Source organism: Sinohyriopsis cumingii, unplaced genomic scaffold (assembly GCF_028554795.1).
Source record: "Sinohyriopsis cumingii isolate HCF-2022 unplaced genomic scaffold, ASM2855479v2 utg002073l, whole genome shotgun sequence".
NCBI lineage: Eukaryota > Metazoa > Mollusca > Bivalvia > Unionida > Unionidae > Sinohyriopsis > Sinohyriopsis cumingii.
In genome coordinates this window covers 350,404-375,534 of record NW_028316122.1, presented here as the reverse complement: position 1 = coordinate 375,534, position 25,131 = coordinate 350,404, and the positions used below count along the sequence as shown (strand labels likewise).

The 25,131-nt window shown below is 35.6% G+C and overlaps 1 protein-coding gene across 3 annotated transcripts in view; it reads left to right on the top strand.

The window, feature by feature from the left end:
* The first annotated feature begins 240 nt into the window (after positions 1-240).
* The window catches only part of LOC149771191 (calmodulin-regulated spectrin-associated protein 1-like), a 124,145-nt gene continuing 99,254 nt past the window's right edge, over positions 241-25,131 (top strand). For all 3 annotated transcript variants that reach the window (XM_089948758.1, XM_089948757.1, XM_089948756.1), the window contains exons 1-2: positions 241-647; positions 16,970-17,065. In XM_089948758.1, coding sequence (XP_089804884.1) covers positions 570-647; positions 16,970-17,065 — 174 coding nt within the window. In that variant the 5' untranslated portion in view covers positions 241-569. The remainder of the gene's footprint in view (positions 648-16,969; positions 17,066-25,131) is intronic.

Here is a 25,131-nt window from a genome sequence, read left to right as displayed (position 1 = left end):
TTTGTTAATGCTAACTATTTGTGGCATTGTTACAATGTCAGCTTAGTGACGCATACGCAGTTATCCAATGTGATATTATTTTATATAATGTATACAAAATATCAGTTGTGTAATCTTAAGATCATATACATATTTGACGAAAATTGTCTTTGAAATATGATGGTTTGTTTACAGAGGAAGCGGAAATTCCAGTTTCCAATACCGCAGTAAGCATGCGCTGCAAATCTGGGCCTGCGCGAAAGGAAATTCAGATTTTTTCATGGTACACTGAAATTGAATAAGAAGATGACTATCGTGTTTGTTTATGGCACATAATTTGGAGTGTGTAAACACATCGGGAATGTCAAACATGCTACTTAGACCTTTCTGCTTCATTTGTGCAGCGTGAAAAATGTTACGTTGTTTAAGAAAATGTGAGAATGTAACCAAACCTGAATGGGAAACTTTGGAATCGCAATCATTGTCAGCATCCATAGTTGACGCGATTTGCCTTATCAACATATTCAATTAATTCGCCGGCGTGAAAATTGAAAGAATTTATACTTACACCGTGATAGTACACAATAGAAATGGAGACTACCAGTGAAGAGTTTGTTGACAATGATGTCATTGAAATTATCCCTATGGAGGAATATGACTCACTGAAGGTATGATTGTTGACATCGGTCTCTCAAAAACTCCTCCCAAAACATACCCCACCCCCTTTCAGCCACATTGAAACTGAAAGCAATGTTCTGCACAACCAGCGCACACAGGAAGATCGATCTAGTGTTCTGATACGTACATAATGTTTATTATTCCAACCATCAATGCATGATCCCATACCATATTGATAATTATACCAAACCTTGCACCTGATTTATCATAATTTGAATTAAGTGACGCTTTAGGCATTACAGAATAAAATTAGTTTAGTAATAACAATAATTTTTGTTTGATAATGAATAATAAGTAAAAGGGAAAGTCCTATAGAAAAGGGAAATCCTAATCTAATTTAGGGCTTTCTCAGGGATACTCAGTATAATCCAGTTTACCAGGGCAAACTGAGCAATTACAGAATTTATTCTCAGACATGTGATTGAGAATCACGTTAACTTCAAAACAGTAAATTCAGCTGAATGGGTGAAAATTGTGCATTATATTTTCAAGTCCTACCACTATTTCTTCATAAAATCCATGCTTATATTCAGACAGATTCCAACTGTTTCTTGAAATGGAGAGTGGGTGATTTCACATCACCCCTTTAAATTTTAAGTTCCGTAATAGGCTGTGTATTAAACTTTGCCCATTTTAGGAGTCAACATCAAGCGGTCAATGTGTCTGTGTGTGTGTGATTTGGATTTTTAATGTATCCGTCAAAATCAAGAGTTCAAGAACAGGTAGCTCAGGTATTTCCAAGATGAGCTAATGCCAATGTTTTTTCCCTAAATTTGTATGAAAAACGATAACTTCATTTTCATTTTCCAGTTTATGTGTGTGTGTGTGTGTGTATGATTTGGATTTCTAACTTAGCTTTAACAATTTTTCAGTCATATTGCTACCATCTCTGCAGTGTGGCAGTTTATAGTGTTATCTTGAAATGGGACATCATGCCACAGACATGTGGCATTATGTTTCCCCCAGTCACATTATCCTGACACCAGGACAGCCAGTCCTCACACTAACCTCTTGATGCTGAGTGAATAGTGAGGCAGCTGTTAGTACCATTTTTATAAGTCTTTGGTATGGCTTGACCGGGGCTTCAAACCCATGACCTGCATTTGAGGTGGATGCTCTAACCAGTAGGCCATCTGAAAGGTCAACGTAAGCGGTCAAGAACAGGTTGCTCAACTATTTCTAAGATGGGCTAATACCAGTGTTTTTTCCCCTAAATTTATATTATAAACCATAATTTCATTTTGGAAATGAGTTATACAGGCCTTAAATTTGAGTATTTTCCAGTAAAATCATTGTGATGAGAGATTGTATCCAGAGTTAGAATAAATGTATTCTGTGAAATGAGTATGACAAAGATTATCCATTGATTCAGAAATAGTTCCCAGTCCAGAAAGTTGCCACATCTGAGATAGTAACTCTAATTCCAGTAATTGATCATACCACAAATATCTCATAATGCGTCCAGTGCAGCTGAAGTGCTCCTTGCATTCCAACAGGGATTCAGTCTCAGAGTTCATACAGTGAAAGTTTGTGAAATGTCGGAGTGTTGTTTCATGTTCTTAAAACGTGCTTTTTCTTTTAATAGCTTTGTAAAAGTTGAGGGAATGGAGTTCTTTTTATAAATCTTATTCCAATTTTCTCTTCGAAATAAATGCTCATTTAAAATAAAGTTCTTTGATTGGTATGACTGACACCTATCACTTGTCATATCAGTCTGTAAACAAAGGGAAGTAACTGTTTGTCAGATCACACATGCACGTTAGATGCATTTTTCAGCACGTTTGTCTTGGTCATGATTATTTTGTACTTCTGAGGAATTCCTTGACCTGGCCAAGTCATAGCAAAGATTATAGAAATGGTACTGGCAAGGTGCTCAGTATTAAGAGATTAGTGTTAGGACTGGTCGACCTGTTGTTAGGATAATGTGAATTGGTGGGACATGATGCTATATGATGTCTGTGGCATGATGCCCCAGTGCTAGACATCACTAAACTGCCATGCTCTGGACATCTTAGTGATCTGACTATAAAAGTGTTAAAACTACATTAAAAATCCAAATCCCACACACATAATTCCCGGAAATTGCTTTTTCAGTTTTAACAATACTATGTTAGAATTATGTTTTCAGTGAAAATAATTATGCATGATTCAATGATTATTCTGTTTATTTCTATTTATTCAACAGCGAAGCGTAATTTGTTAGTAGGTCATACAGTTTGTTAAATTTGTCAGTGCTAGTTCATGAAACGTTCATGAATTTTAATTCTCTAAGTTTATGAAATCGGAGTCTTTCATTGTTTTCATTATAGTTAATTAAAACAAATTGTAAATTTTCTTCCAAGCTTGGGTTCTCAATAGATTTCAAAACTGAAGAGTCATTTGACAATTGACCACATAATCTCAAGACTCAAAATGAAAATATCAAGTCAGAAGTGAAATCTCAAAAGTTAGGAATTCATGGTTGGGTTTATGCATTATTTGAGGAACAAATTGATGTTTAGTATTTTGTAAGAAGCAGACAGTGGGATGGCTGGTTTGGGGTGGTGGGGTGTAGGGTTTCTGGACCCATCCCCCATGCTAAAACAAATACACACAGAGACTTAACAGTCACTAGAAACTTAAAATTTGACCATAGCTTTATTTTTGCATATGTTTTTTTTGGTATTATGCACATTTTGGGTAAGTAGAGACATAGGCTTTTGCTCTGGTGCTCGTTTGAGGAAATTCAGGGCTCATTTACAATTTTGGAAAACCTGCCCCCCCCCCCTCAACACTTGACCTGATCTGACCCTAAGTGAGACCATATATCATCTTTGTATATCTGTCTTTTACAGCATGTTTAACCCACAAAAATTCCCTTGGGCATTCTTACATTTTTGTCGGTATCAATTCTTGGTATTATCAAAAAAAAGGTGTAATTTTTTTATTGATATTAAATTCATGGAAGGATCATTATTTCTTGAGTTGTTCAACTGATGCTGATGATTTATAAGATAAGTGAAATCCACGAAAATTGGTCCAGAACCAAGAAAGTGGATTCATTGTCATTGTGCTCGAGATATTTACAATTTGGTATTATTGCACATCTTGATGTAAACTGGTTGAACGAGAAATTGGGTTGTACTGTGTTTTGAGAAAATGTTTAGATGTACACTGGAATTCATTGGCCATAAAGTTTATTCATAGTAAATCCTGTCAAAGTTGATTATGAAGGTTTCACAACCTGGGAACCAAACTGGAGTTGATGTTTATGTCAAAAGTAATCCAGCATGTCACTAATGTTGGGGTTTTCGAACAATGTTCCAGCTGGGTGTGCTTTGCTATCAGTATTTCTTTTTTAAAAGTACGCCTACTGCTTTTCATTAGTGCATGTTCATCCACATCTGCATTGGATTGTTAGCAATGACCGGGTCAGCAAAGTTGATTTAAACTAAGATGGTAACTCACATCATTTTTAAGGTATTAAATATTTGAAATAAAAACATTTAAAGTTTTGTTGTAGTCTGCCATATTGCAATATCAAGCCATTGGTGGAATCTATTTTTGAAGTAGAATGGGAAAGATTTATATTAGTTGCAAGGTTGGATTAATTTACCAAACAAACAAAAATTATGGAACTATGCAGCTTGTCATTTCATAAATTAACTCCTAATCGGAAAAGAAAAATAAATTTTTTCCAAAATGGGAATTATTATATTGAATGCTGATGGATAAGTAAACATGAATGTTAAATGAGCGCTAGAACAATGTCCGAGGAATAGATGTGTACTACAGGCCAGATAATAAGGTGCCAAAATATATATAATCTCAACAGTTTGTAATTACCTCATTAATGCTTGGAGATTTTTTCATTTTTGCCTGAAATGCAAGAAGGAAACACATTTTGGGGCTACTCCTGAATACATCCAAATAAATTGGCTTGCAATAGGTTTTAGTTAAGCCTGTGACCTAGTTGTGTCAGAAACATTTTTCATTGGCTATTTCACTTGGGTGTGTGCAGAAGGGTAAAAGGTGGATTTTTTTTTTTTAATGCTTATTGAACTCATCATGTTCATGTCCTGGCTTCTTTTTAATCCAAATTCCCATCTTATCCCACTTTTTGCAAAGGCTCTCCAGTCCATGTGCAGTTCAGACTGGTCTGCCTTAGATATGAGGACAAAAAAGTCTAAAATCTGGACACAAAATTGGCTTATAATCATGAGCAAATTTTACGTGTTAAAAATAGCAGGTCTCAAAATATACATTTTCCCTCTGTATTTTGTAATGCGACTAGAATGTCGAGACTATTTGGTACTTTTCTGTAATACCACCCACTTTAATGTATTTTTAATGACCTTGATGCTACAGACCTGGGAAAACCGCTCTGGTGGCCTAGTGGTTAGAGCGTCCGCCTCGGATGCGGGAGGTCGTGGGTTCGATCCCTGGCCGAGTCATACCAAAGACTTACAGAAATGGTACTAACAGCTGCCTCGTTTGGTGCTCTGCATTAAGAGGTTAGTGTTAGGACTGGTTGGCTTGGTGTCAGGATAATGTGACTGGGTGGGACATCATGCTACATGTCTGCAGCATGATGCCCCAGTGCTAGACATCACTATAAACTGCCACACTACAGACATCATAGCGATATGACTGAAAAATTGTTAAGGCTACGTTAAAAATCCAAATCACACAGCTGGGAAATAGGGTACTACCTCCTGACACTTCACTGGGAGCCAGGGTTAAATGAGTTAATAGAAGAAAAACTTGTGAAAAAAATGTTTTCCACTTGTGCAGCTTAGTAATTCAAAATGGCAATAGGAGGTGGGGTTGTGATATTGCACATAAACCAGATTTAATAAGGAAATATCTTGTACAGATTGCCAGAATGCCCCTTTAGTTGACTATAATTTAAGACTGGGTTGTCCAGCATACGGACACCAAATTCAGTAGTTCAGCCCACAGGTCAGGTTTCGTGTTAGTGTAAAATTTGTATGATTAACCATGTAACTTATGGACTGAGTGAAATACATTCATATCAGATCAGGCCTGCCATAGCAAATGAGTTTGACACCCCTGATTTTGGAGATGTGAGAATATCCATAAACTTCTGTAACATACTCTTATTTTGTGGACAAACCTGTCGGCTCATGTTTAAGAATTGGTATGTATCAGACCTTCAAACCACACAACATTCCAATGCTGCTTTTTGGCAGTTGATTTATCGGATGGTATTTTATGCTGATCTTGTTGTTAAATATTTTTCTTTTAAATACCGACAAGCAGATTTACTACTGTGCCTCAAGAAAATGTAACACACTACATGTATCTAGAAAGTCCCATGGTAAATATATATGTTAGTAGGTCTGGAAACCAGTGTTGGAGAATGATAACAAAGTTATTCTTGCTACTTTTTTTTAATTGGGGACACAAGTTCACATATCTTGTTCAAAAGTTTGTATGTGTGGGACCATTACCACATAACAATTAAATAGCATGTGTCTGAGGGACAATTGTAAATAACATCTCTAGTACAGACCCTGGGGGCAGTGGTTCAATTATAGGTGTTTTGATAAGTGCAGGGGATAAACTTTCACACCTTTTGTCTTGTGCTTTATGACTGTCAAGTATTTGAACATTTGGTGATTGTGTGCGATTTGGATTTTTAATGTACCTTTAAAAAAACTTTGTCATATTGTTATGAAGTCTGCAGTGATGCAGTTTATAGTGATGTCTAGCAAAGGGGCATCATGCCACAGACATGCAGCATTATGTTCCACCCTGTTATATTATCCCGACACTGGGCTGACCAGTCCTAATACTAACTTGTTAATGGTGAGCAGCAAGCGAGGCAGCTGCTAGTACCATTTTTTGTAAGTCTTTGGTATGACTCGGCTGGGGTTCGAACCTGTGACCTTCTATATCAGGCAGATGCTCTAACCACTTAGACCACCAGATGGTCTTAAACATTTAGAAAAAAATTATTATCAAGTAATTGATTGGAGTTTTTATGACCACTTTGTGTTCAATGTCAACATGGCAAGCAGGAAAATCATCATTTGAGCTCATTTGTATGTTACGTCTGACAAATGCAACATCTTATATCATGATGGCAGATGTTACGGCAATGTAATTTTCGCTGACATGATAGTTATTGGAATTTATTATTTTAATTTCTAGAGGTAAAGGTGAATTTTGTTTTTCAAGATATATTTAAGTTGTCATTAACTTTTTCAAGTGATGTAAACTTACCAAAAAACAGCAAAAGTACCAGGAATGGCAGGTACATTGTGATAAATGGAGTTCTAAGGAGTAATATATTCAGCGTATACCTATGAAAACAGAATTTTGGAGGATTGTACTATTCTTTACATACTGCTAAAAAAAAATGCATGACTAATAATATTCTGAATTATCACCAGAAATATTGACCCGTGTCCAGCAGCCAAGGTCAAGATGAAAATTATGCTGGGAAAGTACAAGTTTTGTTATACAGCTGTTACCATGCCTACCAAGTACACATCTTAGCTACACAGTTATGAAGCTCATGTACTAAAGAAACAAAAGCAATGGAGAACAGAAAAGCAAACAAAAATTTTGTCCAAAATGGAAACACCACATTGCTTTAATGGTGTATATACTGGTGAATGTAATAACAGTCCCTGTAAAGTGTAACAGTATTCCCTGTAAAATGTAATAGCACTCCCTGTACAGTGTACTGGTAGTCCCTGTAAACTGTTGTTGTTGTTGTGGGGTTTAACGTCATTTTTCAGCACACGATAGGCTATGCATGGCAGCCAGTACATGTATTAATGGTGGAGAAAGAACCTGAGAAAAACCCGGGAAGAACCACCAACCCACGGAAAGCTACTAGCAAGCTTTCTCACATATCCACATTGGCCAAACCCTAGACTCGAACCCACGCAGCCCTGTAAAATGTAGTAGTCCCTGTAAAATGTAATAGCAGTCCCTGTAAAAATTCTCTTGCCAAAATAATGTCCTTAATTTCTGTAATTAAGTGTCTCATTTAGTTGGTATTTATTACTGACAAGGGTCACATGGCTGTCTTGGATTCATGTATGTGTACTTGAAAGGTTTATGGAATTTCAGCAGATCAGTGAGTGAATACAAAATAAGAATTAGAAGGGATTTTTAGGATCCTACTTCTAACAGATGGATATACAATACCATGTTTAAGTAGTATTGGGACATTACACATTAGACACTCTAATGGTAGATGTACCAGGTTTCAGTAGTATTGGGACATGCACCATTATGATATAGCATGTGTAATGGTCTTGGAACATGCACTGTAATGATATATGTACAGTAACATGTTGAAGTAGTCTGGGGACATGCCTATAATGATAGATGTACAGTAACATGTTGAAGGAGTCTGGGGACATGCCTATAATGATAGATGTACAGTAACATGTTGAAGGAGTCTGGGGACATGCCTATAATGATAGATGTACAATAACATGTTGAAGGAGTCTGGGGACATGCCTATAATGATAGATGTACAGAAACATGTTTAAGTAGTCTGGAGACATGCCTATAATGATAGATGTAGAGTAACATGTTTAGGTAGTCTGGGGACATGCCTATAATGATAGATGTAGAGTAACATGTTTAGGTAGTCTGGGGACATGCCTATAATGATGGATGTGCAATAACATGTTAGTCTGGGTACATGCCTATAATGATAGATGTACAGTAACATGTTTAGGTAGTCTGGGGACATGCCTATAATGATAGATGTACAGTAACATGTTTAAATAGTCTGGGGACATGCCTATAATGATAGATGTACAGAAACATGTTTAAGTAGTTTGGGGACATGCCTATAATGATAGATGTAGAGTAACATGTTTAGGTAGTCTGGGGACATGCCTATAATGATAGATGTACAGTAACATGTTTAAATAGTCTGGGGACATGCCTATAATGATAGATGTACAGAAACATGTTTAAGTAGTTTGGGGACATGCCTATAATGATAGATGTAGAGTAACATGTTTAGGTAGTCTGGGGACATGCCTATAATGATAGATGTACAGTAACATGTTTAAATAGTCTGGGGACATGCCTATAATGATAGATGTACAGAAACATGTTTAAGTAGTTTGGGGACATGCCTATAATGATAGATGTAGAGTAACATGTTTAGGTAGTCTGGGGACATGCCTATAATGATAGATGTACAGTAACATGTTTAAATAGTCTGGGGACATGCCTATAATGACAGATGTACAATAACATGTTGAAGGAGTCTGGGGACATGCCTATAATGATGGATGTGCAATAACATGTTAGTCTGGGTACATGCCTATAATGATAGATGTAGAGTAACATGTTTAGGTAGTCTGGGGACATGCCTATAATGATAGATGTACAGTAACATGTTTAAATAGTCTGGGGACATGCCTATAATGATGGATGTGCAATAACATGTTAGTCTGGGTACATGCCTATAATGATAGATGTACAGTAACATGTTTAGGTAGTCTGGGGACATGCCTATAATGATAGATGTACAGTAACATGTTTAAGTAGTCTGGGTACATGCCTTTAATGATAGATGTACAGTAATATGTTTAGGTAGTCTGGGGACATGTCTATAATGATAGATGTACAGTAACATGTTAGTCTGGGTACATGCATATAATTATAGATGTACAGTAACATGTTTAAGTAGTCTGGGGACATGCGTATAATGATAGATGTAGAGTAACATGTTTGGGTAGTCTGGGGACATGCCTATAATGATAGATGTACAGTAACATGTTAGTCTGGGTACATGCATATAATGATAGATGTAGAGTAACATGTTTGGGTAGTCTGGGGACATGCCTATAATGATAGATGTACAGTAACATGTTAGTCTGGGGACATGCCTACAATGATAGATGTACAGTAACATGTTAGTCTGGGTACATGCATATAATGATAGATGTACAATAACATGTTGAAGGAGTCTGGGTACATGCATATAATGATAGATATACAGTAACATGTTTAAGTAGTCTTGATGCACTGTATTGATTGATCTACAGTAACACTGTTCAGGGAGCCATACAAATGTACTATGATTACTCGTTTTAACACTGTTCAGAGAAACTACATATACATATATGCATATATATATATATATATATATATATATATATATATATATATATATATATATAAGCTAACAACGAACAGTGCAAAACTAGTATCTAACTAGCATGATAGCATGAGCGCTCTCGACTCAAAATGAGTCTGTTTCAAAGGCAAATACAAAACATAGACAAGACAAACAAAAAAATACACATAAACTGTTGTGTTTGCAAAACTTTACTTGGCTGTTTCTACAGGAATTAAACCTTTAAGATTAATGTTTCAACTTGTTGCAGATGCTGGAAAATATTTTTGTTTTGTCCTAGAAATTGATGTGCCATAACGACATCTGTTGTTTTATGTAAATTTATGTAAGTGCAAATTATATCCCGGATATTTCATTGTTATAGTAGTAGTCATAGTCTATTAAGCAAATTCAGAGAGTTATTTAAAAGAAAATGTGTTGGCTGCAAAAGATAATTCTATTTGTGCATGGCTGTCTTGGTATACCGCTTGGTTTCAATGTTCTAAGGTGGCGTATCCAGTAAGATTCCTTTTCTTTCCTGGTTGAGAAAGAGAAATGGTGTAGATGTAGGATTCAAGACATAACCTTAACTCGAGTCCAGTTGCACATTGTTTTAAATTATATATTAACATAGATCCACAAATAAGATTGAAACAAGTTCACACCACTTACTTATAATTGAGTTTGCTTAGGGGAAGGCACATTTATTTAATTGTCTGAGGCCAGTTTGATTGATGAATCCATCATCCTTTGAACATAAAGTGTGTCTCCCAAAATATGTTTCCTACAAGGTCCAGCTTACAGCAGATGGAGATCTCAGGTCAAGGACCTCATACCATTCCAGTAACAACTGGTGTGAGTGAATTAGTCTTTGTACCATGAGTTTACACTATTAAGGTTCACTTTACTATTATTTGGATAGTATTACTCAAGTAACTAAACTCCCAGGCATCTTCAAACTTTCCATGTGTGAATTTTGTTTATATCATAGTCAATGTAACAACGGTTGTGATTGGTTTTTCTAGCTAACGTCAGCCAACAGAAACAATTGTTACATGCTCTACAGCAGAACAATCATTTCTTCAGAACATCAGTAAAAAAGTTTCATACTGGATCATAGGGTCTCAGTGTGTGAAGTCCATGATCCAAGAACTGCTACTGTATTTTGACAAAACAGACATTCACCAGTTTTCTTTGCAGCTAAATTTAATGATACCTAAGTATCACAATAAGAAATATGCATTTCGTTACTTGCTGCCCATCATACCAACCACATACAGTATGAACTTGGTACTTGCTACCAAATCCTACCAACCACGCACTTGATACTTGTTACCAGATCTTACCAACCACACATTATATGCACTTGATACTTGTTACCAGATCTTACCAACCACACATTATATGCACTTGATACTTGTTACCAGATTTTACCAACCACATGTTATATGCACTTGATACTTGTTACCAGATCTTACCAACCACACATATGCACTTGGTACTTGCTTCCGGATCTTACCAACCACACACTATATACACATTGGTACTTGCTACCACATATTACCAACCACAAACAGGATGCAGTTGATACTTTCTACCAAGTCTTACCAACCACTCACTGTATGTACTTTGATACTGCCTATCAGGTTTTACCAACCACACATTGTGTGCATTTTGACGTATACTATCAGGTCTTATCAACCACACATTGTGTACATTTTGACGTATACTATCAGGTCTTATCAACCACACATTGTGTGCATTTTGATATTTGCTATCACTTCTTACTAACCACACATTGTATGTACTTTGATACTTGCTACCACATCTTATGTGTACCAGCCACACATTGTATGCACTGCGGTACTTGCTACCAGATCTGACCAACCACACACCGTGTGCACTTTGGTAATAATTGCCAAATCTTATCCACACACTGTTTGCACTTTGGTATTTGCTACCATGTCTTACCAACCACAAACAGTATGCACTTTGTACTTGCTACCTGACCTTACCAACCCTATGAGGTATGCAATTGATACTTGCTAAAATATCTTAACAGCCACATACAGTATGCACTTGGTAATTGTTACCACATGTTACTAATTATATATTGTATGCACTTTGATGCTTGCTACCACATCTTACCAACAACACAGTGTGAACTTTGGTAATTGTTACCAAATACTTACCACACACTGTTTGCACTTTGATATTTGCTACCACATCTTACCAACTACAAACAGTATGTGCTTGGTACTTTCTACCAGATCTTACCAACCACACACTGTATGCACTTCAGTCCTTGCTAACAAACTTTGGTGACCAGACACTGTAATCCTAGTTTTTATTTATTTTTTCTTTACTGCAGTGGAAAAGGTTGAGTGTTTTCCTGATACTGTTTGCTCATGTTTAATGTGTGCCCAATAATGCCAACAGTATGGAGCCTGCATTAGTCATTGTTAGCCTGAGGTTAGCAAATTTCCTGTTGGACTGGTAGTTTTCACAACTTTAATAGTTCTATGGCTAGTTTATAATCTTGATAGTTGATACGTTTCCAAGATTTTATTTATGGGAAGGACTCGTAAAGATTTAACAAAAGATAAATGGTTTTCAAATTTGTGCAAATGATGCTAAATCACCAAAATAAGTTAATTAAAAAAATGTGTTGAACAAAATCTAAGCAACTTTGACAATGTTTCCTAACTTACAGGCCATTCAGTGTGGATGAAAATAGAAAAACTATAGAAACTTTGGAACAGTTGCTTTCATAACATATTCAGTCAACAGCGTTGGAAGAAATTTGAACAGAAAGCATCTTGTTGACCCAGATTTCTTGGACAACCGCTCTTATCTTTAGGTATTGGGCAGATGTCAGCCAAGTGAGCAATCTCAGGCCACTTGGGCCTTTTGTTATATACTCATCATCTGTTGTGGATATTTAATGACAGATTGCTCTTTCCAGTCTATTGCTGTGTAATTTCCCTTGCTTGTAGATATATATCTTGATAATCCCATATTTTACTCAGTAATTATATATCTTGATAATCCCATATTTTACTCAGTAATTACCCTTGCTTGTGGATATATATTTTCATAATCTCATATTTTGCTCTGTAATTACCCTTGCTTGTGGATAGATAGTATGATAATCACATATTTTACTCTGTAATTACCCTTGCTTGTGGATAGGTATTTTTATAATCTCATACTTTGCTCTGTAATTACCTTTGCTTTGGATAGATAGTATGATAATCACATTTTACTCTGTAATTACCCTTACTTATGGATAGATATTTTGATAATCCCATAGTTTACTGTGTAATTACCCTTGCTTGTGGATAGATATTTTGATAAGAGTAGTGCAGGAAAATGCAAACCATCCTGTAAATTTTGTAGTGATTTTGAATTGCTAGGTCCCATAACTATGTAAATAACATCAATCTTATAAAGGGTTGTGTACTCAATTTCACAGGCAATCCTCCTGAAGGTTTGTATTGCTTTTGATACTAGTGTAAACATCGTAGAGCCTAATCTTTGAGTGCGTTATGTGATGGCAGGTCTGATTCTTGGTTAAAAACATTTTGATAAATGTTATAATTGAGTTCAAAAGCAATTACTGACCTAATTTCATAATCAAGAGACATACAAGATTTTATGTTGAGCCACCTTGCATAGTATGTTAATTTTGTCAATACAGTTAGATGTGAAGAGCATTGCATCACTGCACCTAAATAGGTTACTGTTTCTTGGTTGCTTGAATGCAGGCTAAATAGGTTACTGTTTTCTATATTTTTGTTGGTTGCTTGAATGCAGGGAAAATTTTCAATCTTTCTTGGCTTGTTCAGTATTTGAGTAGTTACATTTTTCTTAACAGCAGACAAATAAGTGTAGGATAATGATTTGTCTGTTAGTGGATGGTAGGTATATAACAGGTTCCTGATAGTCCAGGGGCATCAATTTACTTTAAATAGACACTTGACACCATTGTTTTCTCATTTATCATGTTCACAGTGTCGAATTTCTGGTAGCATTTTCAGGCAAACAACTTTGTCATTCATGTGTATCAATACTTTTATCTGGTTATACATGTAGTATGTTCTTAACTGTGCCAAAACGTTTACACACATAGTAGCACTGGACTTTTTCATAATTATCAAAATAAATTTCTTGGTAAGCCTAGTGCTTATTGAATCCTCCTGCATTTAGACTGTTTAGAGACTTCCCTTGCATGCACGTGCAGTACTTTTAGCAGAACGTTAGAAAATATATCTTTTTAATCCCTACCCCTGGTGTCCTTAGTGATATACTGTAGAATAGGCCTGATCCATCATGTTGCAAGGCGTGGTTAATGGAGGCAGCATTTTTAATCTGGGATGCAAACTGGTCATAGTACAACTGAGAAGGTCTTGCACTTTGTAAAATATTGCAGTTGATATTAATTGTTTGATTTTGTAGTGTAAGGATTTTATCTAAACTGGCTCTGCACTCTATAGCCAGGATTGTCTTGAGTGCTGTTAAACAACATTGTATGCACATACATACATACGTACATACATACATACATACATACATACATACATACATACATGCATACATACATATAGTATGCATGCATACATACATATGGTACTGCTGTCAAGGTTTTGCCATTTGAAGTCATATTCTATAGGAATATTTTTCATGGAATTAATTTATTTAATTATGCTTGGGATTTTTTGAACAAAAAATACATTTTTGGAGGGCATAAATTTACGGATAAGGCAGGCCAAAGATGGCATTTTTTATCCAGGAAATTTTACATAGATTATTTTTAAAAACATTTAATTTGTGGTCCGTAGCAATCACAAAATCCCTCAAAATTGGCATCCCATGAACAAATTGAATTCACCATATGCATGGGGTTAATAAGAAAAATATGTGCACTGTTAATGGGGCATTTTAATTTACTTTTCTTGCTCAGGAAGAATTGGGTTATAATGATATCATGTCCTCAATGTTCTTAAAAGACATAAATCCATGCAAGAGACAATGTATTTGTATTAAACAAGAGACCTAAATTTATAAAATTTGTGCTGTGGTAGTCTTTACATACAGGTATAGTAAATTGCTTTTTAATAGCATGTACACATTCTCTCTCCAGATGCTCAGCCGTTGCTTGTATCAGACTATTATGTTTGATCATGGTTGAGGTGTTATTAGACTGATTAATTCACTTTCATACCACTGTGCAACTTTTTTGACCTTTTTTTGCGTGTTAATTTACAGTGAATAATACAGATAAGCGTCTATCTGTACAAATATGTGTAGAATGTATAGAGTTAAACAGCACATCGGTACAGTCTGGCTATATTCTGCCAAGTAAGTTTGCAAGTTTGCAAACAAGGAGAGAATCCTTAAAATATGAAGTCAGATTTTCTTCATACAAACTGGTATCTTTTAAAATGCCCAAGGCCTTGGCAGCTGGAACATCATCCCTCCATTAATCACCTGTAAAAGATGCGCAGAAAGGTGCATCAGGCCTATTCAACATTCCTGAACTATGGGTGGGTGGGAGTGCGGGGGTAGGGTTAGGAGTGGTTTATCTTTACAGATTCATATAGAAGAAGTAACTTAGAGTAATATCACCCCAGCATTACAAATTTCTAATAAAGTGCCTTCTTGGCCCCTTTTCAGCAACACTTATAATTTGGGCATTAATGTAGAGACTTAGAACATATGATAAGTCTAATTTGTTTTAAGCATAAATTTCACCATACAGGATTGCTGATTTCTAAACTGACATCAATGTTCAAGGTCTAGATACAGTAATTTTTTTTGTGAAATCCAAGACCAGTCTTGAATGCTTTGTAAAGATTACAAGACCCATCTTATGTCTTCCAAATAAGCTTTCGTGCATCTATAAATAATTTAGTGGTTTGTAGACAGGAGAGAGCAAACTATGCATTTATTTAGATAAAGGAATGAAATGACAGTCAGTGCTGACCTGCAAGCCTTGTTCATATCACCTGGTGCCATAAATCTGGTAACTAGCCTATACTTGTATACATTGAAAAATGTAGGATTGAATAGTATTCATTATAATGCTGCTGTCTGTGGGAGCCACATATGTACTGGTTGAACATGGGATGTCCTTATAATGAATTACATGATATGTATAATTACCACTTAATGTATGTGGTGTTATAATGAATGGCCTTGTAATGAAGTATAACGTACAAATGCAGTGTACCACTTAATGTGGTATTATAATGAATGACCTTATAGTGGGACAGTCTTGTAATGAAGTTTAACATACAAATGCACTTTACCACTTAATGTGGTGTTATAATGAATGACCTTGTAGTGAGACAGCCTTGCAGTGAAGTACATGATACATATAATTACCACTTAATGTATGTGGTGTTATAATGAATGACCTTATAGTGAGACAGCCTTGTAATTAAATACAAGATGCAAATAATTACTATTTAATGAATGTGGTATTACAATGAATGGTCTTACAGTGAGATAATCTTAAAATGAAGTACAAGATTTATACATTTATACTGCTATTTATGATATGTACTAGTCCAACTGCAAATAACACAGATGCTAATCTGCCATCACAGGGGCTATGTTGTTTGTTCTACTGATTACTCCTAACAAGCTGCATAGACCCTGATCTGCCAGTGCATTATATGAAGGCAGATCAGGGTCAGAGTAGTTTGTAGTTGGCCTCGGTTATAAGCAAGTATTTGTGGCAATGATATGGGAGTCATAACCACACCTGTCCTGTAATAGGAACTGTGTTCACTTTCCACTCAAATAGCCCTGTCCTATGTTTGGGACAGTTAGTTTAATGATAAGGAAATGGCAGCAAACTATGCTATAGTCTGACTCTACACAGACTGTTCAAAGTATATAATGCTGTAAAAGTGCATTCAGAAATGAATAAATCCATGACCTTGGTATCTGTCATCATTATTGACCCATTTTTTTCATGAACTTTCTTTACATGGGTTTCAATTTCTCATGTTCAGGTAACCATTTCCTTCCTGAAATCAACCAGAGTGATCTTTTTATCTTTATTTTCTTGGCTATTTTCTGTTGATGCCAAGGAGGGAACTTTTTGTACCATAGATGAAACATAAGGGCCACTGGCACAAGTGTGCAGTCTATAATAAAACCAGGTAGTGACTAAGAAACATAATGTTTTCTACTTTGCAGGCCAAGCTTCATGCCTCCCTTGCCTGGGTTCTGGGTAAAGCCTACAAGGACAAAGTGCCCTCAGAATTTCAGGATCCCTTATACAAGAATAATGCGGTAAGGACAAGTAGAAAGTGTGATTTTCATGAGCCAGGATTTTTACGCAGCGTAGTAATTGTTAATAGTGATTTCATGACTAAAGAAAGGATATGGTAATACACTAGCTTTGCCCTTTCGGCTGTCCTGCTCCAATACGATGAAAAAAATTAGTGTTTTCCCTAGGGTTACAAGATAGAGTCATATATCTCTTATTGTCAGAACCTAGGGTCAGACTGAGTAAAAGATAGACCTTGGTGACAGAACTTTAGGGTCATAATACAAATGTTGTTGGGTCTCTGACTCACAATGGAGGGTAATGGGAAACTAATCATTCATACAAAATACATCATTTTGATGTTTATATTGAATATATAACCTTGAATGACGGGTAGTTGTTCATAAAGGTGCAAGTATTCATGGAGTTCAGTGATTGTTAGGTCTGTACTGCTCAAACAGGATGGGAGTAAAAAGGAGAGAGAGTGCATTATGCTAGAGCACCTATTATGTCTGTATCATAATTTGTAAGAAATGAGAGGTTTGTCTGAGACAGTTCTTGTCAAAAACATAATGAACAAGTATTATAAATTTATGATATTGATTTTGCAACAGATGCTTTAGAAAATGCATTGGATGTACTAGAATGTGCATCAATTGAGTTAAAACATATAATGTGTTTGGAATTTCAGTGCATTAGATGTATGGTTATTGCATTCAGAATTTCAGTGTAGTTAAAGCATTAGAAATTTCAGTGCAGTAGAAATAAATGTTTAGTTAATGCATTATAAATTCATTGCATTATAAATACATGTATAGTCAATGCATTTGGAATTCAATGTTGTTAATGCATTAGGAATTTCATTGTATTTGATGTGCATGCATAGTTATTGCATTAAGAATTTCAGTGCAGTTCAAGCATTAGGAATTGCAGTACATTAGAAGCACATGCATAGTTAAAGCATTAGGAATTTCAGTGCATTAGAAATACATAGGTAATGCATTAGGAATTTCAGTACATTTGGAGTATAATTAAAGTATTAGGATTGATGTTGTTGTTGTTGGGTTTAACACCATTTTTCAGCACACGATTGGCTGTACATGGCGGCCAGTATAATTGGTGGAGAAAAAAAACCTGGAAAACCCCGGGAAGAACCACCGACCCATGAGAAGCTACTGGCAGGCTTTCTCATGTACCAACTTTAGCCAAGCCTGAGACTCAAACTCACGCAGACAGAGGTGAGATGGCAGTGGTCTGTAACGGTGAGTGCTTTAGACCACTCAGCCACACATGGCCCCAAAGCATTGGGAATTCAGTCCATTAGAAGTACATGTATAGTTAATGCATTAGGAATTCAGTGTATTAGAAGTACATGTACATGTATAGTTAATGCATTAGGAATTCAGTGTGATAGAAGTACATGTATAGTTAATGCATTAGGAATTCAGTGTATTAGAAGTACATGTATAGTTAATACATTAGGAATTCAGTGTGATAGAAGTACATGTATAGTTAATGCACTAGGAATTTCAGTGCATTAGAAGTACATGTATGGTTAATGCATTAGGAATTTCAGTGCATAAGAAGTACATGTATAGTTAATGCATTAGGAATTTAGTGCATTAGAAATACATGTGTAGTTAATGCACTAGGTATTTCAGTGCATTAGAAGTACATGTATCGTTAATGCATTAGGAATTCAGTGCATTAGAAGTACATGTATAGTTAATGCATTAGGAATTCAGTGCATTAGAATTACATGTATCATTAATGCATTAGGAATTCATTGCATTAGAAATACATGTAAAGTTAATGCACTAGGAATTTCAGTGCATTAGAAGTACATGTATAGTTAATGCATTAGGAATTTCAGTGCATAAGAAGTACATGTATAGTTAATGCACTAGGAATTTCAGTGCATAAGAAGTACATGTATAGTTAATGCATTAGGAATTCAGTGCATTAGAAATACATGTGTAGTTAATGCACTAGGTATTTCAGTGCATTAGAAGTACATGTATCGTTAATGCATTAGGAATTCAGTGCATAAGAAGTACATGTATAGTTAATGCATTAGGAATTCAGTGCATTAGAAATACATGTGTAGTTAATGCACTAGGTATTTCAGTGCATTAGAAGTACATGTATCATTAATGCATTAGGAATTCAGTGCATTAGAAGTACATGTATAGTTAGTGCATTAGGAATTCAGTGCATTAGAAGTACATGTATAGTTAATGCACTAGGAATTAAAGTGCATTAGATAGTAAATACATTAGGAATTTTAGTGCATTAGATGTATATATGTAGTCAATGCAGTAAGATCAATTTCATCATGTTAGTTGTGGTATCTAATGTGTTAGAAATGCATCATTAGAAGTAGAAGTAATATCCAGTCAGAATGGAAATTACATGTCTTTCTTAAATCTTTTCTGAAATTTCTAATGCAATAAAAATAAAGTTTTGTACATTAGAAATATGCTTTCATGCATTGTGCTAAAAGCATGTTTTTAAACTTAAGTTTCAAAATATAAAGCATTAGAACTGTTTTATCAATCTAAAGGGACCCCAGGTGACTGAGTGGTCTAAGGTGCATGCTTTTACAGATCACTTACAAATCTCACATCTGTCCGCATTAGTTTGAGTATTACATTTGTAAGTGAAAAAGCTTGGCGGTAGCTTCGGGTAGGTTGATGGTTTCTTCCTCCACCAAATATCCTGGCTACCATGTATAGCTTATCATGTGCTGGGAAATGGCATTAAACCCAACAAAAACCAAACGTATCCATCTGAAAGTTAGCTATCTTCTTTATCAGATGATAAGGAAGATTGATGCATAATACCTTGCCATTTATCATTCTCTTTAAATATGTACAACATCATGGTCTGAGATAATGCTATTTTTTAAAAAGAACGTAATTTCTAATGCATTTTACTTTTATGGAATAATTTTAAGGTAAAAGCAATAACATTTTCGTTGAAAGGATTTTTTTAATTGCGCCTTGCTATTTGATTGATTGATTGAATGATTGCGAATTGTATGTTCCACAGCACTGTAAGGCTATATAGTGCAATAAAAAAGGTTGTATGATAAAATAATATTTATCAGAAAGTTTTTTTTTACTAACAAGCAATAAATGTATAGAAGCAATGATGGTAGAGTGAAAATATATGAAGGTTCCCAATCAGTCGGGGTTTAAATGGTGTGAATAAAGGGTAATTAGATAATAAAAGATAAATTAAGGTGATTAAAAGTACAAATTAGTTAAAATGCTCAAAGGAAATAGGATTGGACACAAGCTAGACTTTTTAATAAATTTTAGCTTTCTTCAAGAAATTTAAAATGCAAGTCACTTTTACTGTATCAAAAAGTTCTTTCATGTGCTGAACATTGTAGATCGAAGCAATCTATTATAAAATGCAAGAAATGCACTCAGATGGATTTTTGTCCTTTAATATGTTCAAGTGGGTGATATAAATATGACCAGTTCTTATTCGTGCAATGACTACCTTGTTCCTGCAAGATGGTTCTTTAGAAGGAGGCCATTCACCTAAGGTTGGTTTAATCGCATGGAGATTGTTATTGACAGTATCATTACAAAATGCCTGCCACTTACCCATTAATAAATTTGGATTTTTGTTATAGCAGGTTTAAAATCAGTGTGTGGTATTTTATAATCATATGGTTGCGGAAATAGGGCTATTTTAGCAGCACGGTCAACTTTTTCCATGACCTTTAATACCGACATGGCTGTAGCCAGTGGTATGCCATATTGCGAGAGGCACGCCACTCTGTATATTTGGTGAGAATATGGTGGGTTTTCCAACTTGCTGTTGTGTAGTGATGGAAGTACTGATTTAGAGAACATGATGGAGTTTAAAATGTGCTTGATTTTATGTTTGGTCTATTGCCCTATTTTTGGCTGAAAATATTGATGCATCTGGCAAGCCTACTTTTATAGTGTGATTTCCACTAGTGAAGGCTGCTTCTTTTGAGCCGTTAGTGAAAATGCTTTTATAGTTTTTTAATTTGGAGAGAAGTTCCTTATATGAGTTAAAAAAGTGCTTTAGTTTGTTTAACTCATTCAGCCCCAGACCCGTTATCAGTATCACTGCTGCTATGCCCCAGCAGCGCTAAGCTGTGTCTAGCTGCATGTGCCCCAGAGTTTTTACCTGTTTGAAAAATTTTGTAAACATCGTGCACATGCACTCACTCTTACCTTAATTTCTCTGCTTATATCCAATTAAAATCCAAGAAAGTTTCACCATTTATTGCAAATGCATTTGTCTACACAGTGATGTATTTTTTTTCCCTATTTGTCCAAGTCTTTCACGACTTATTTATACAGAATTTACAAAGTTATGTGCAACGTTTATCCGCAAGAACTCGATCATCATCGCTGTCAGCATCCTCATCTTCGGACGATTCAGTCTCAGAAACTTATATGTCCGAATCGTAATCTCACAAAATATCCAACTGCCGAACATATCTTTCCTCAGCTTGCTCAGTATTTTCAAGATCAAACCCGAGAAACTCCTCATTTTTGCTCTCATCAAAAATCACTCTTACGTCCGCCATCATTTACGATTTTTCATGACCAGAACACTTGTAGTTAAACCGCTTTCAAAACAGGAGCCCTTAGCTTCTGAACAATTCAAATTTCCGCAAATGAAAGTAAAATCATTTCTGATTGGTTTAATAGTTGTTAGTTCTTGGAATAAACCCATTTCTAACCAATCAGAGATGTTGAATCTAACACACATTCATCACGCTTGGAGACGGGATCGGCCATTGAATGCAGTAAAAAAATCACGACTACAGGCGGGATCGGCCATTGAATGCAGAAACCGGATCAGGGCTTAAAGGGTTAAGGAGCCATGGAGGTATTAAAGAAACAAAGGAGTTTTGGATTTTTGAAAGGTCAATTTTCGTACCGTCAAGATAGTCTAACTGCCAGATGTAGATGTTTAATAATGTAATTAATTTGTTTGGTTGTAACAAGTGTGTTTGTTCATGTGATTTGGATTTTTAATGTAGCTTTAAAAATTTTCAGTCAGATCGTTACGATGTCTGCAGTGTGACAGTTTATAGTGATGTCTAGCACTGGGGTATCATGCTGCAGACATGTAATATCATGTCCCACCCTGTCACATTGTCCTAACACAACCTCTTAATGCTGAACGCCAAGTGAGGCAGCTGCTAGTACCATTTTTATAAGTCTTTAATAGGATTGCCAGGGTTTGAACCCGTGGCCTCCTGCATCCGAGACGAATGCTCTAACCACGTACACCACCGGAGTGGACTAGTTGTAATAAGTATGTAATTGGCTAAAAATTAATATGCAATAGGCCTCACAAAGCAAAATTCCTTCTGTAGCCAAGCCAGATTCTGGCTTTAATGGATTAAATGGCCTGGATTGCTGTCAGAAAACAAAAGACAAAGCAGCCAATTATAAATTAAAGATACGCAGAAACAACCAGCTTGCCATTGTGTTGAAAATAACAAGTTAGTTAAACCGAAACACAAAAACTGAAATGGATCAGTGATAATCTTCGTCAATCTACATTTAGAATTTTAACCTATATTAAGATCATTCATTGAATTTATGACAGTTATGTGAATATATGCTGGTTATGTTCCTTATTCAGTTAAACATGTGTACGCTTTCATATAAAGTACATCGCATTGTAGGATTAATTATATCACTGAAAAAGAGTAACTTGTTAGCACTTGGATCAAAGTAAATGAAACAGCTATGTACATCTAGCTGAAATGTAATATGGAAGAATTGATTTGACAAAAACAATGATTCAAGCAAAATCTGTGTCTATAGTCCCCTGGAATAAACAAGGTTACAAGTGACACTAAACATGTTTTGCACTGTGTATGTACTCTATATTATGATGTCTCCTGGTGGGTAAACTCGAACAGGCCTGTGAATTATAAAGTCTTTATTTACCTTTATTTTATTTCACTTGGGAAAAATCTGAAAATATGCACATGCAAAATAATAATAAAAACAATCATAGTAGTTTGTAACAGTTTATTGTGTGACATGTGACCACTCCGGTGGCCTAGTGGTTAGAGCTTCCGCCTCAGATGTGGGAGGTCGCGGGTTTGTATCCTGGCCAAGTCATACCAAGAACATAAAAATGGATACTGCATAGACCGAGGTCTGCTGTCTCAACATGCACATCTTACATGCAACATATATGACCATGTAATTATTCAAATAAAGTGAATGAGATGGGTGTATTGAATTTATAACATTGAATGAAAAATAGTTGTTAATACAGGTGCAGGTGTTACTAATAAGTTGCTAATAATTTGCTTCACTGTGTTAGTGATACAAGCATTCTTTGATAGAGTTTTACAGGAAAAAAGTTTGAGACATATCACTGCACAGGTTTTGATCTGAAATGTGTACAAAAGAGTCTTGCTCATTCTTGATGTAGTTTTTGATAATAGAAGTACATTATTTATTCATAGTGGAGTCCTGTTGTGTAATCTATGATAGAAATAAGAACATTTGAAGAGGTATACATCAAAAAGATCATACCAATGTTTAATGTGTTGTAACTTTACAGCAGGCATAATTAATGCTTAATTAGATTTGAGACACACTGTGGAACAACTTTGTACAATGAGTCTTGTTTATTTGATTACCAAACTGTCACTGCACATTCAGTGACATTAGGTACACGTCTCTTGTACAGATATTCTCATATTCTCACTTTTGACATGTTTGAGTGTAATGTTCTTTTCTTTTTTATCGCTGACATGTGAAATATTATTTGATTTTATGCCCAACAGTTTTTAAAGAAATTATTGGAAGTATGTGATCCATTCTTTGTATATATGTATGTATGTATGTATTTATGTGTGTGTGTAAGTATGTATGTATTTATGTATTTATGTGTGTGTGTCTATGTATGTATGTATGTATGCATGTATCAGCAGTGGAGAGTTAGGTTTATGGTAAATGGGTAGTCTTAAGACTTTCCTTATTTCTCATTGTATGTGGTCAGTATTTTTTTTTGTTAGTGAAAAGTTGCTGTAGTCAAGTTTTCATCAACTGTTGCATAAGTCATGGTCAGGTTGCGGGCAACTTGGTTACCTTCATACGCCATGATGATAGCCCAGTTGCATCCTTTTTGGTTATCTTAATTCACCATGATAATAGCCCAGTTGCATCCCATTTGGTTATCTTTATTCGCCATGATGATAGCCCAGTTGCGTCCCATTTGATTACCTTCACTCACCATGATGATAGCCCAGTTGCATCCCATTTGGTTATCTTTACTCACCATGATGATAGCCCAGTTTCATCCCATTTGGTTATCTTCATTCGCCATGATGATAGCCCAGTTGCATCCCATTTGGTTATCTTCATTCACCATGATGATAGCCCAGTTTCATCCCATTTGGTTATCTTCATTCACCATGATGATAGCCCAGTTGCATCCCATTTGAATACTTTCATTCACCATGATGATAGTCCAGACTCTGAACTAGTCTAGCACCTTGTCTCTGTGAACATGATGCATCTGGTTGTCATTTAGAATTGGGAACTAGGAATTTTCCCTTATAGTTTGGGTTCTCTACCTGGCTGCTTTAATGGAAGATGTTGATTCTGGTAATTATTGTATCCTCATAATATTTTATTGGCTTTCTTCAGATCCTCTCTTGATCCTCTCTTATTTACAAAAATTACTACAATCCTTAAAATCAGTGGTTTGATTATGAGTCCTTAAGTGCTAAATAAAGGTCATGATTCCTGTATAATGGGCCCCATTTCAGAAATAGCACATTTCAAACCCACAAAGAATTACCAAAATTTGAAATATACCACAGCAAAATTTTGTTCCTGTTTAATCTGTTACCCCTACATCAAACCAAACCACATATAAATGGGCCCTTGACCTTCTTCCCAGTCATCCTAATAACTCATTGGAGGTATCTGAGACAGTTGGGACTTGGGGCTTTGTTGATTTCAGACTTTTCATTTATATGCTGTTGTTGTGGGGTTTAACGCCATTTTTCAGCACACAGTAGGCCATATATGGCGGCCAGTATTAATGGTGGAGG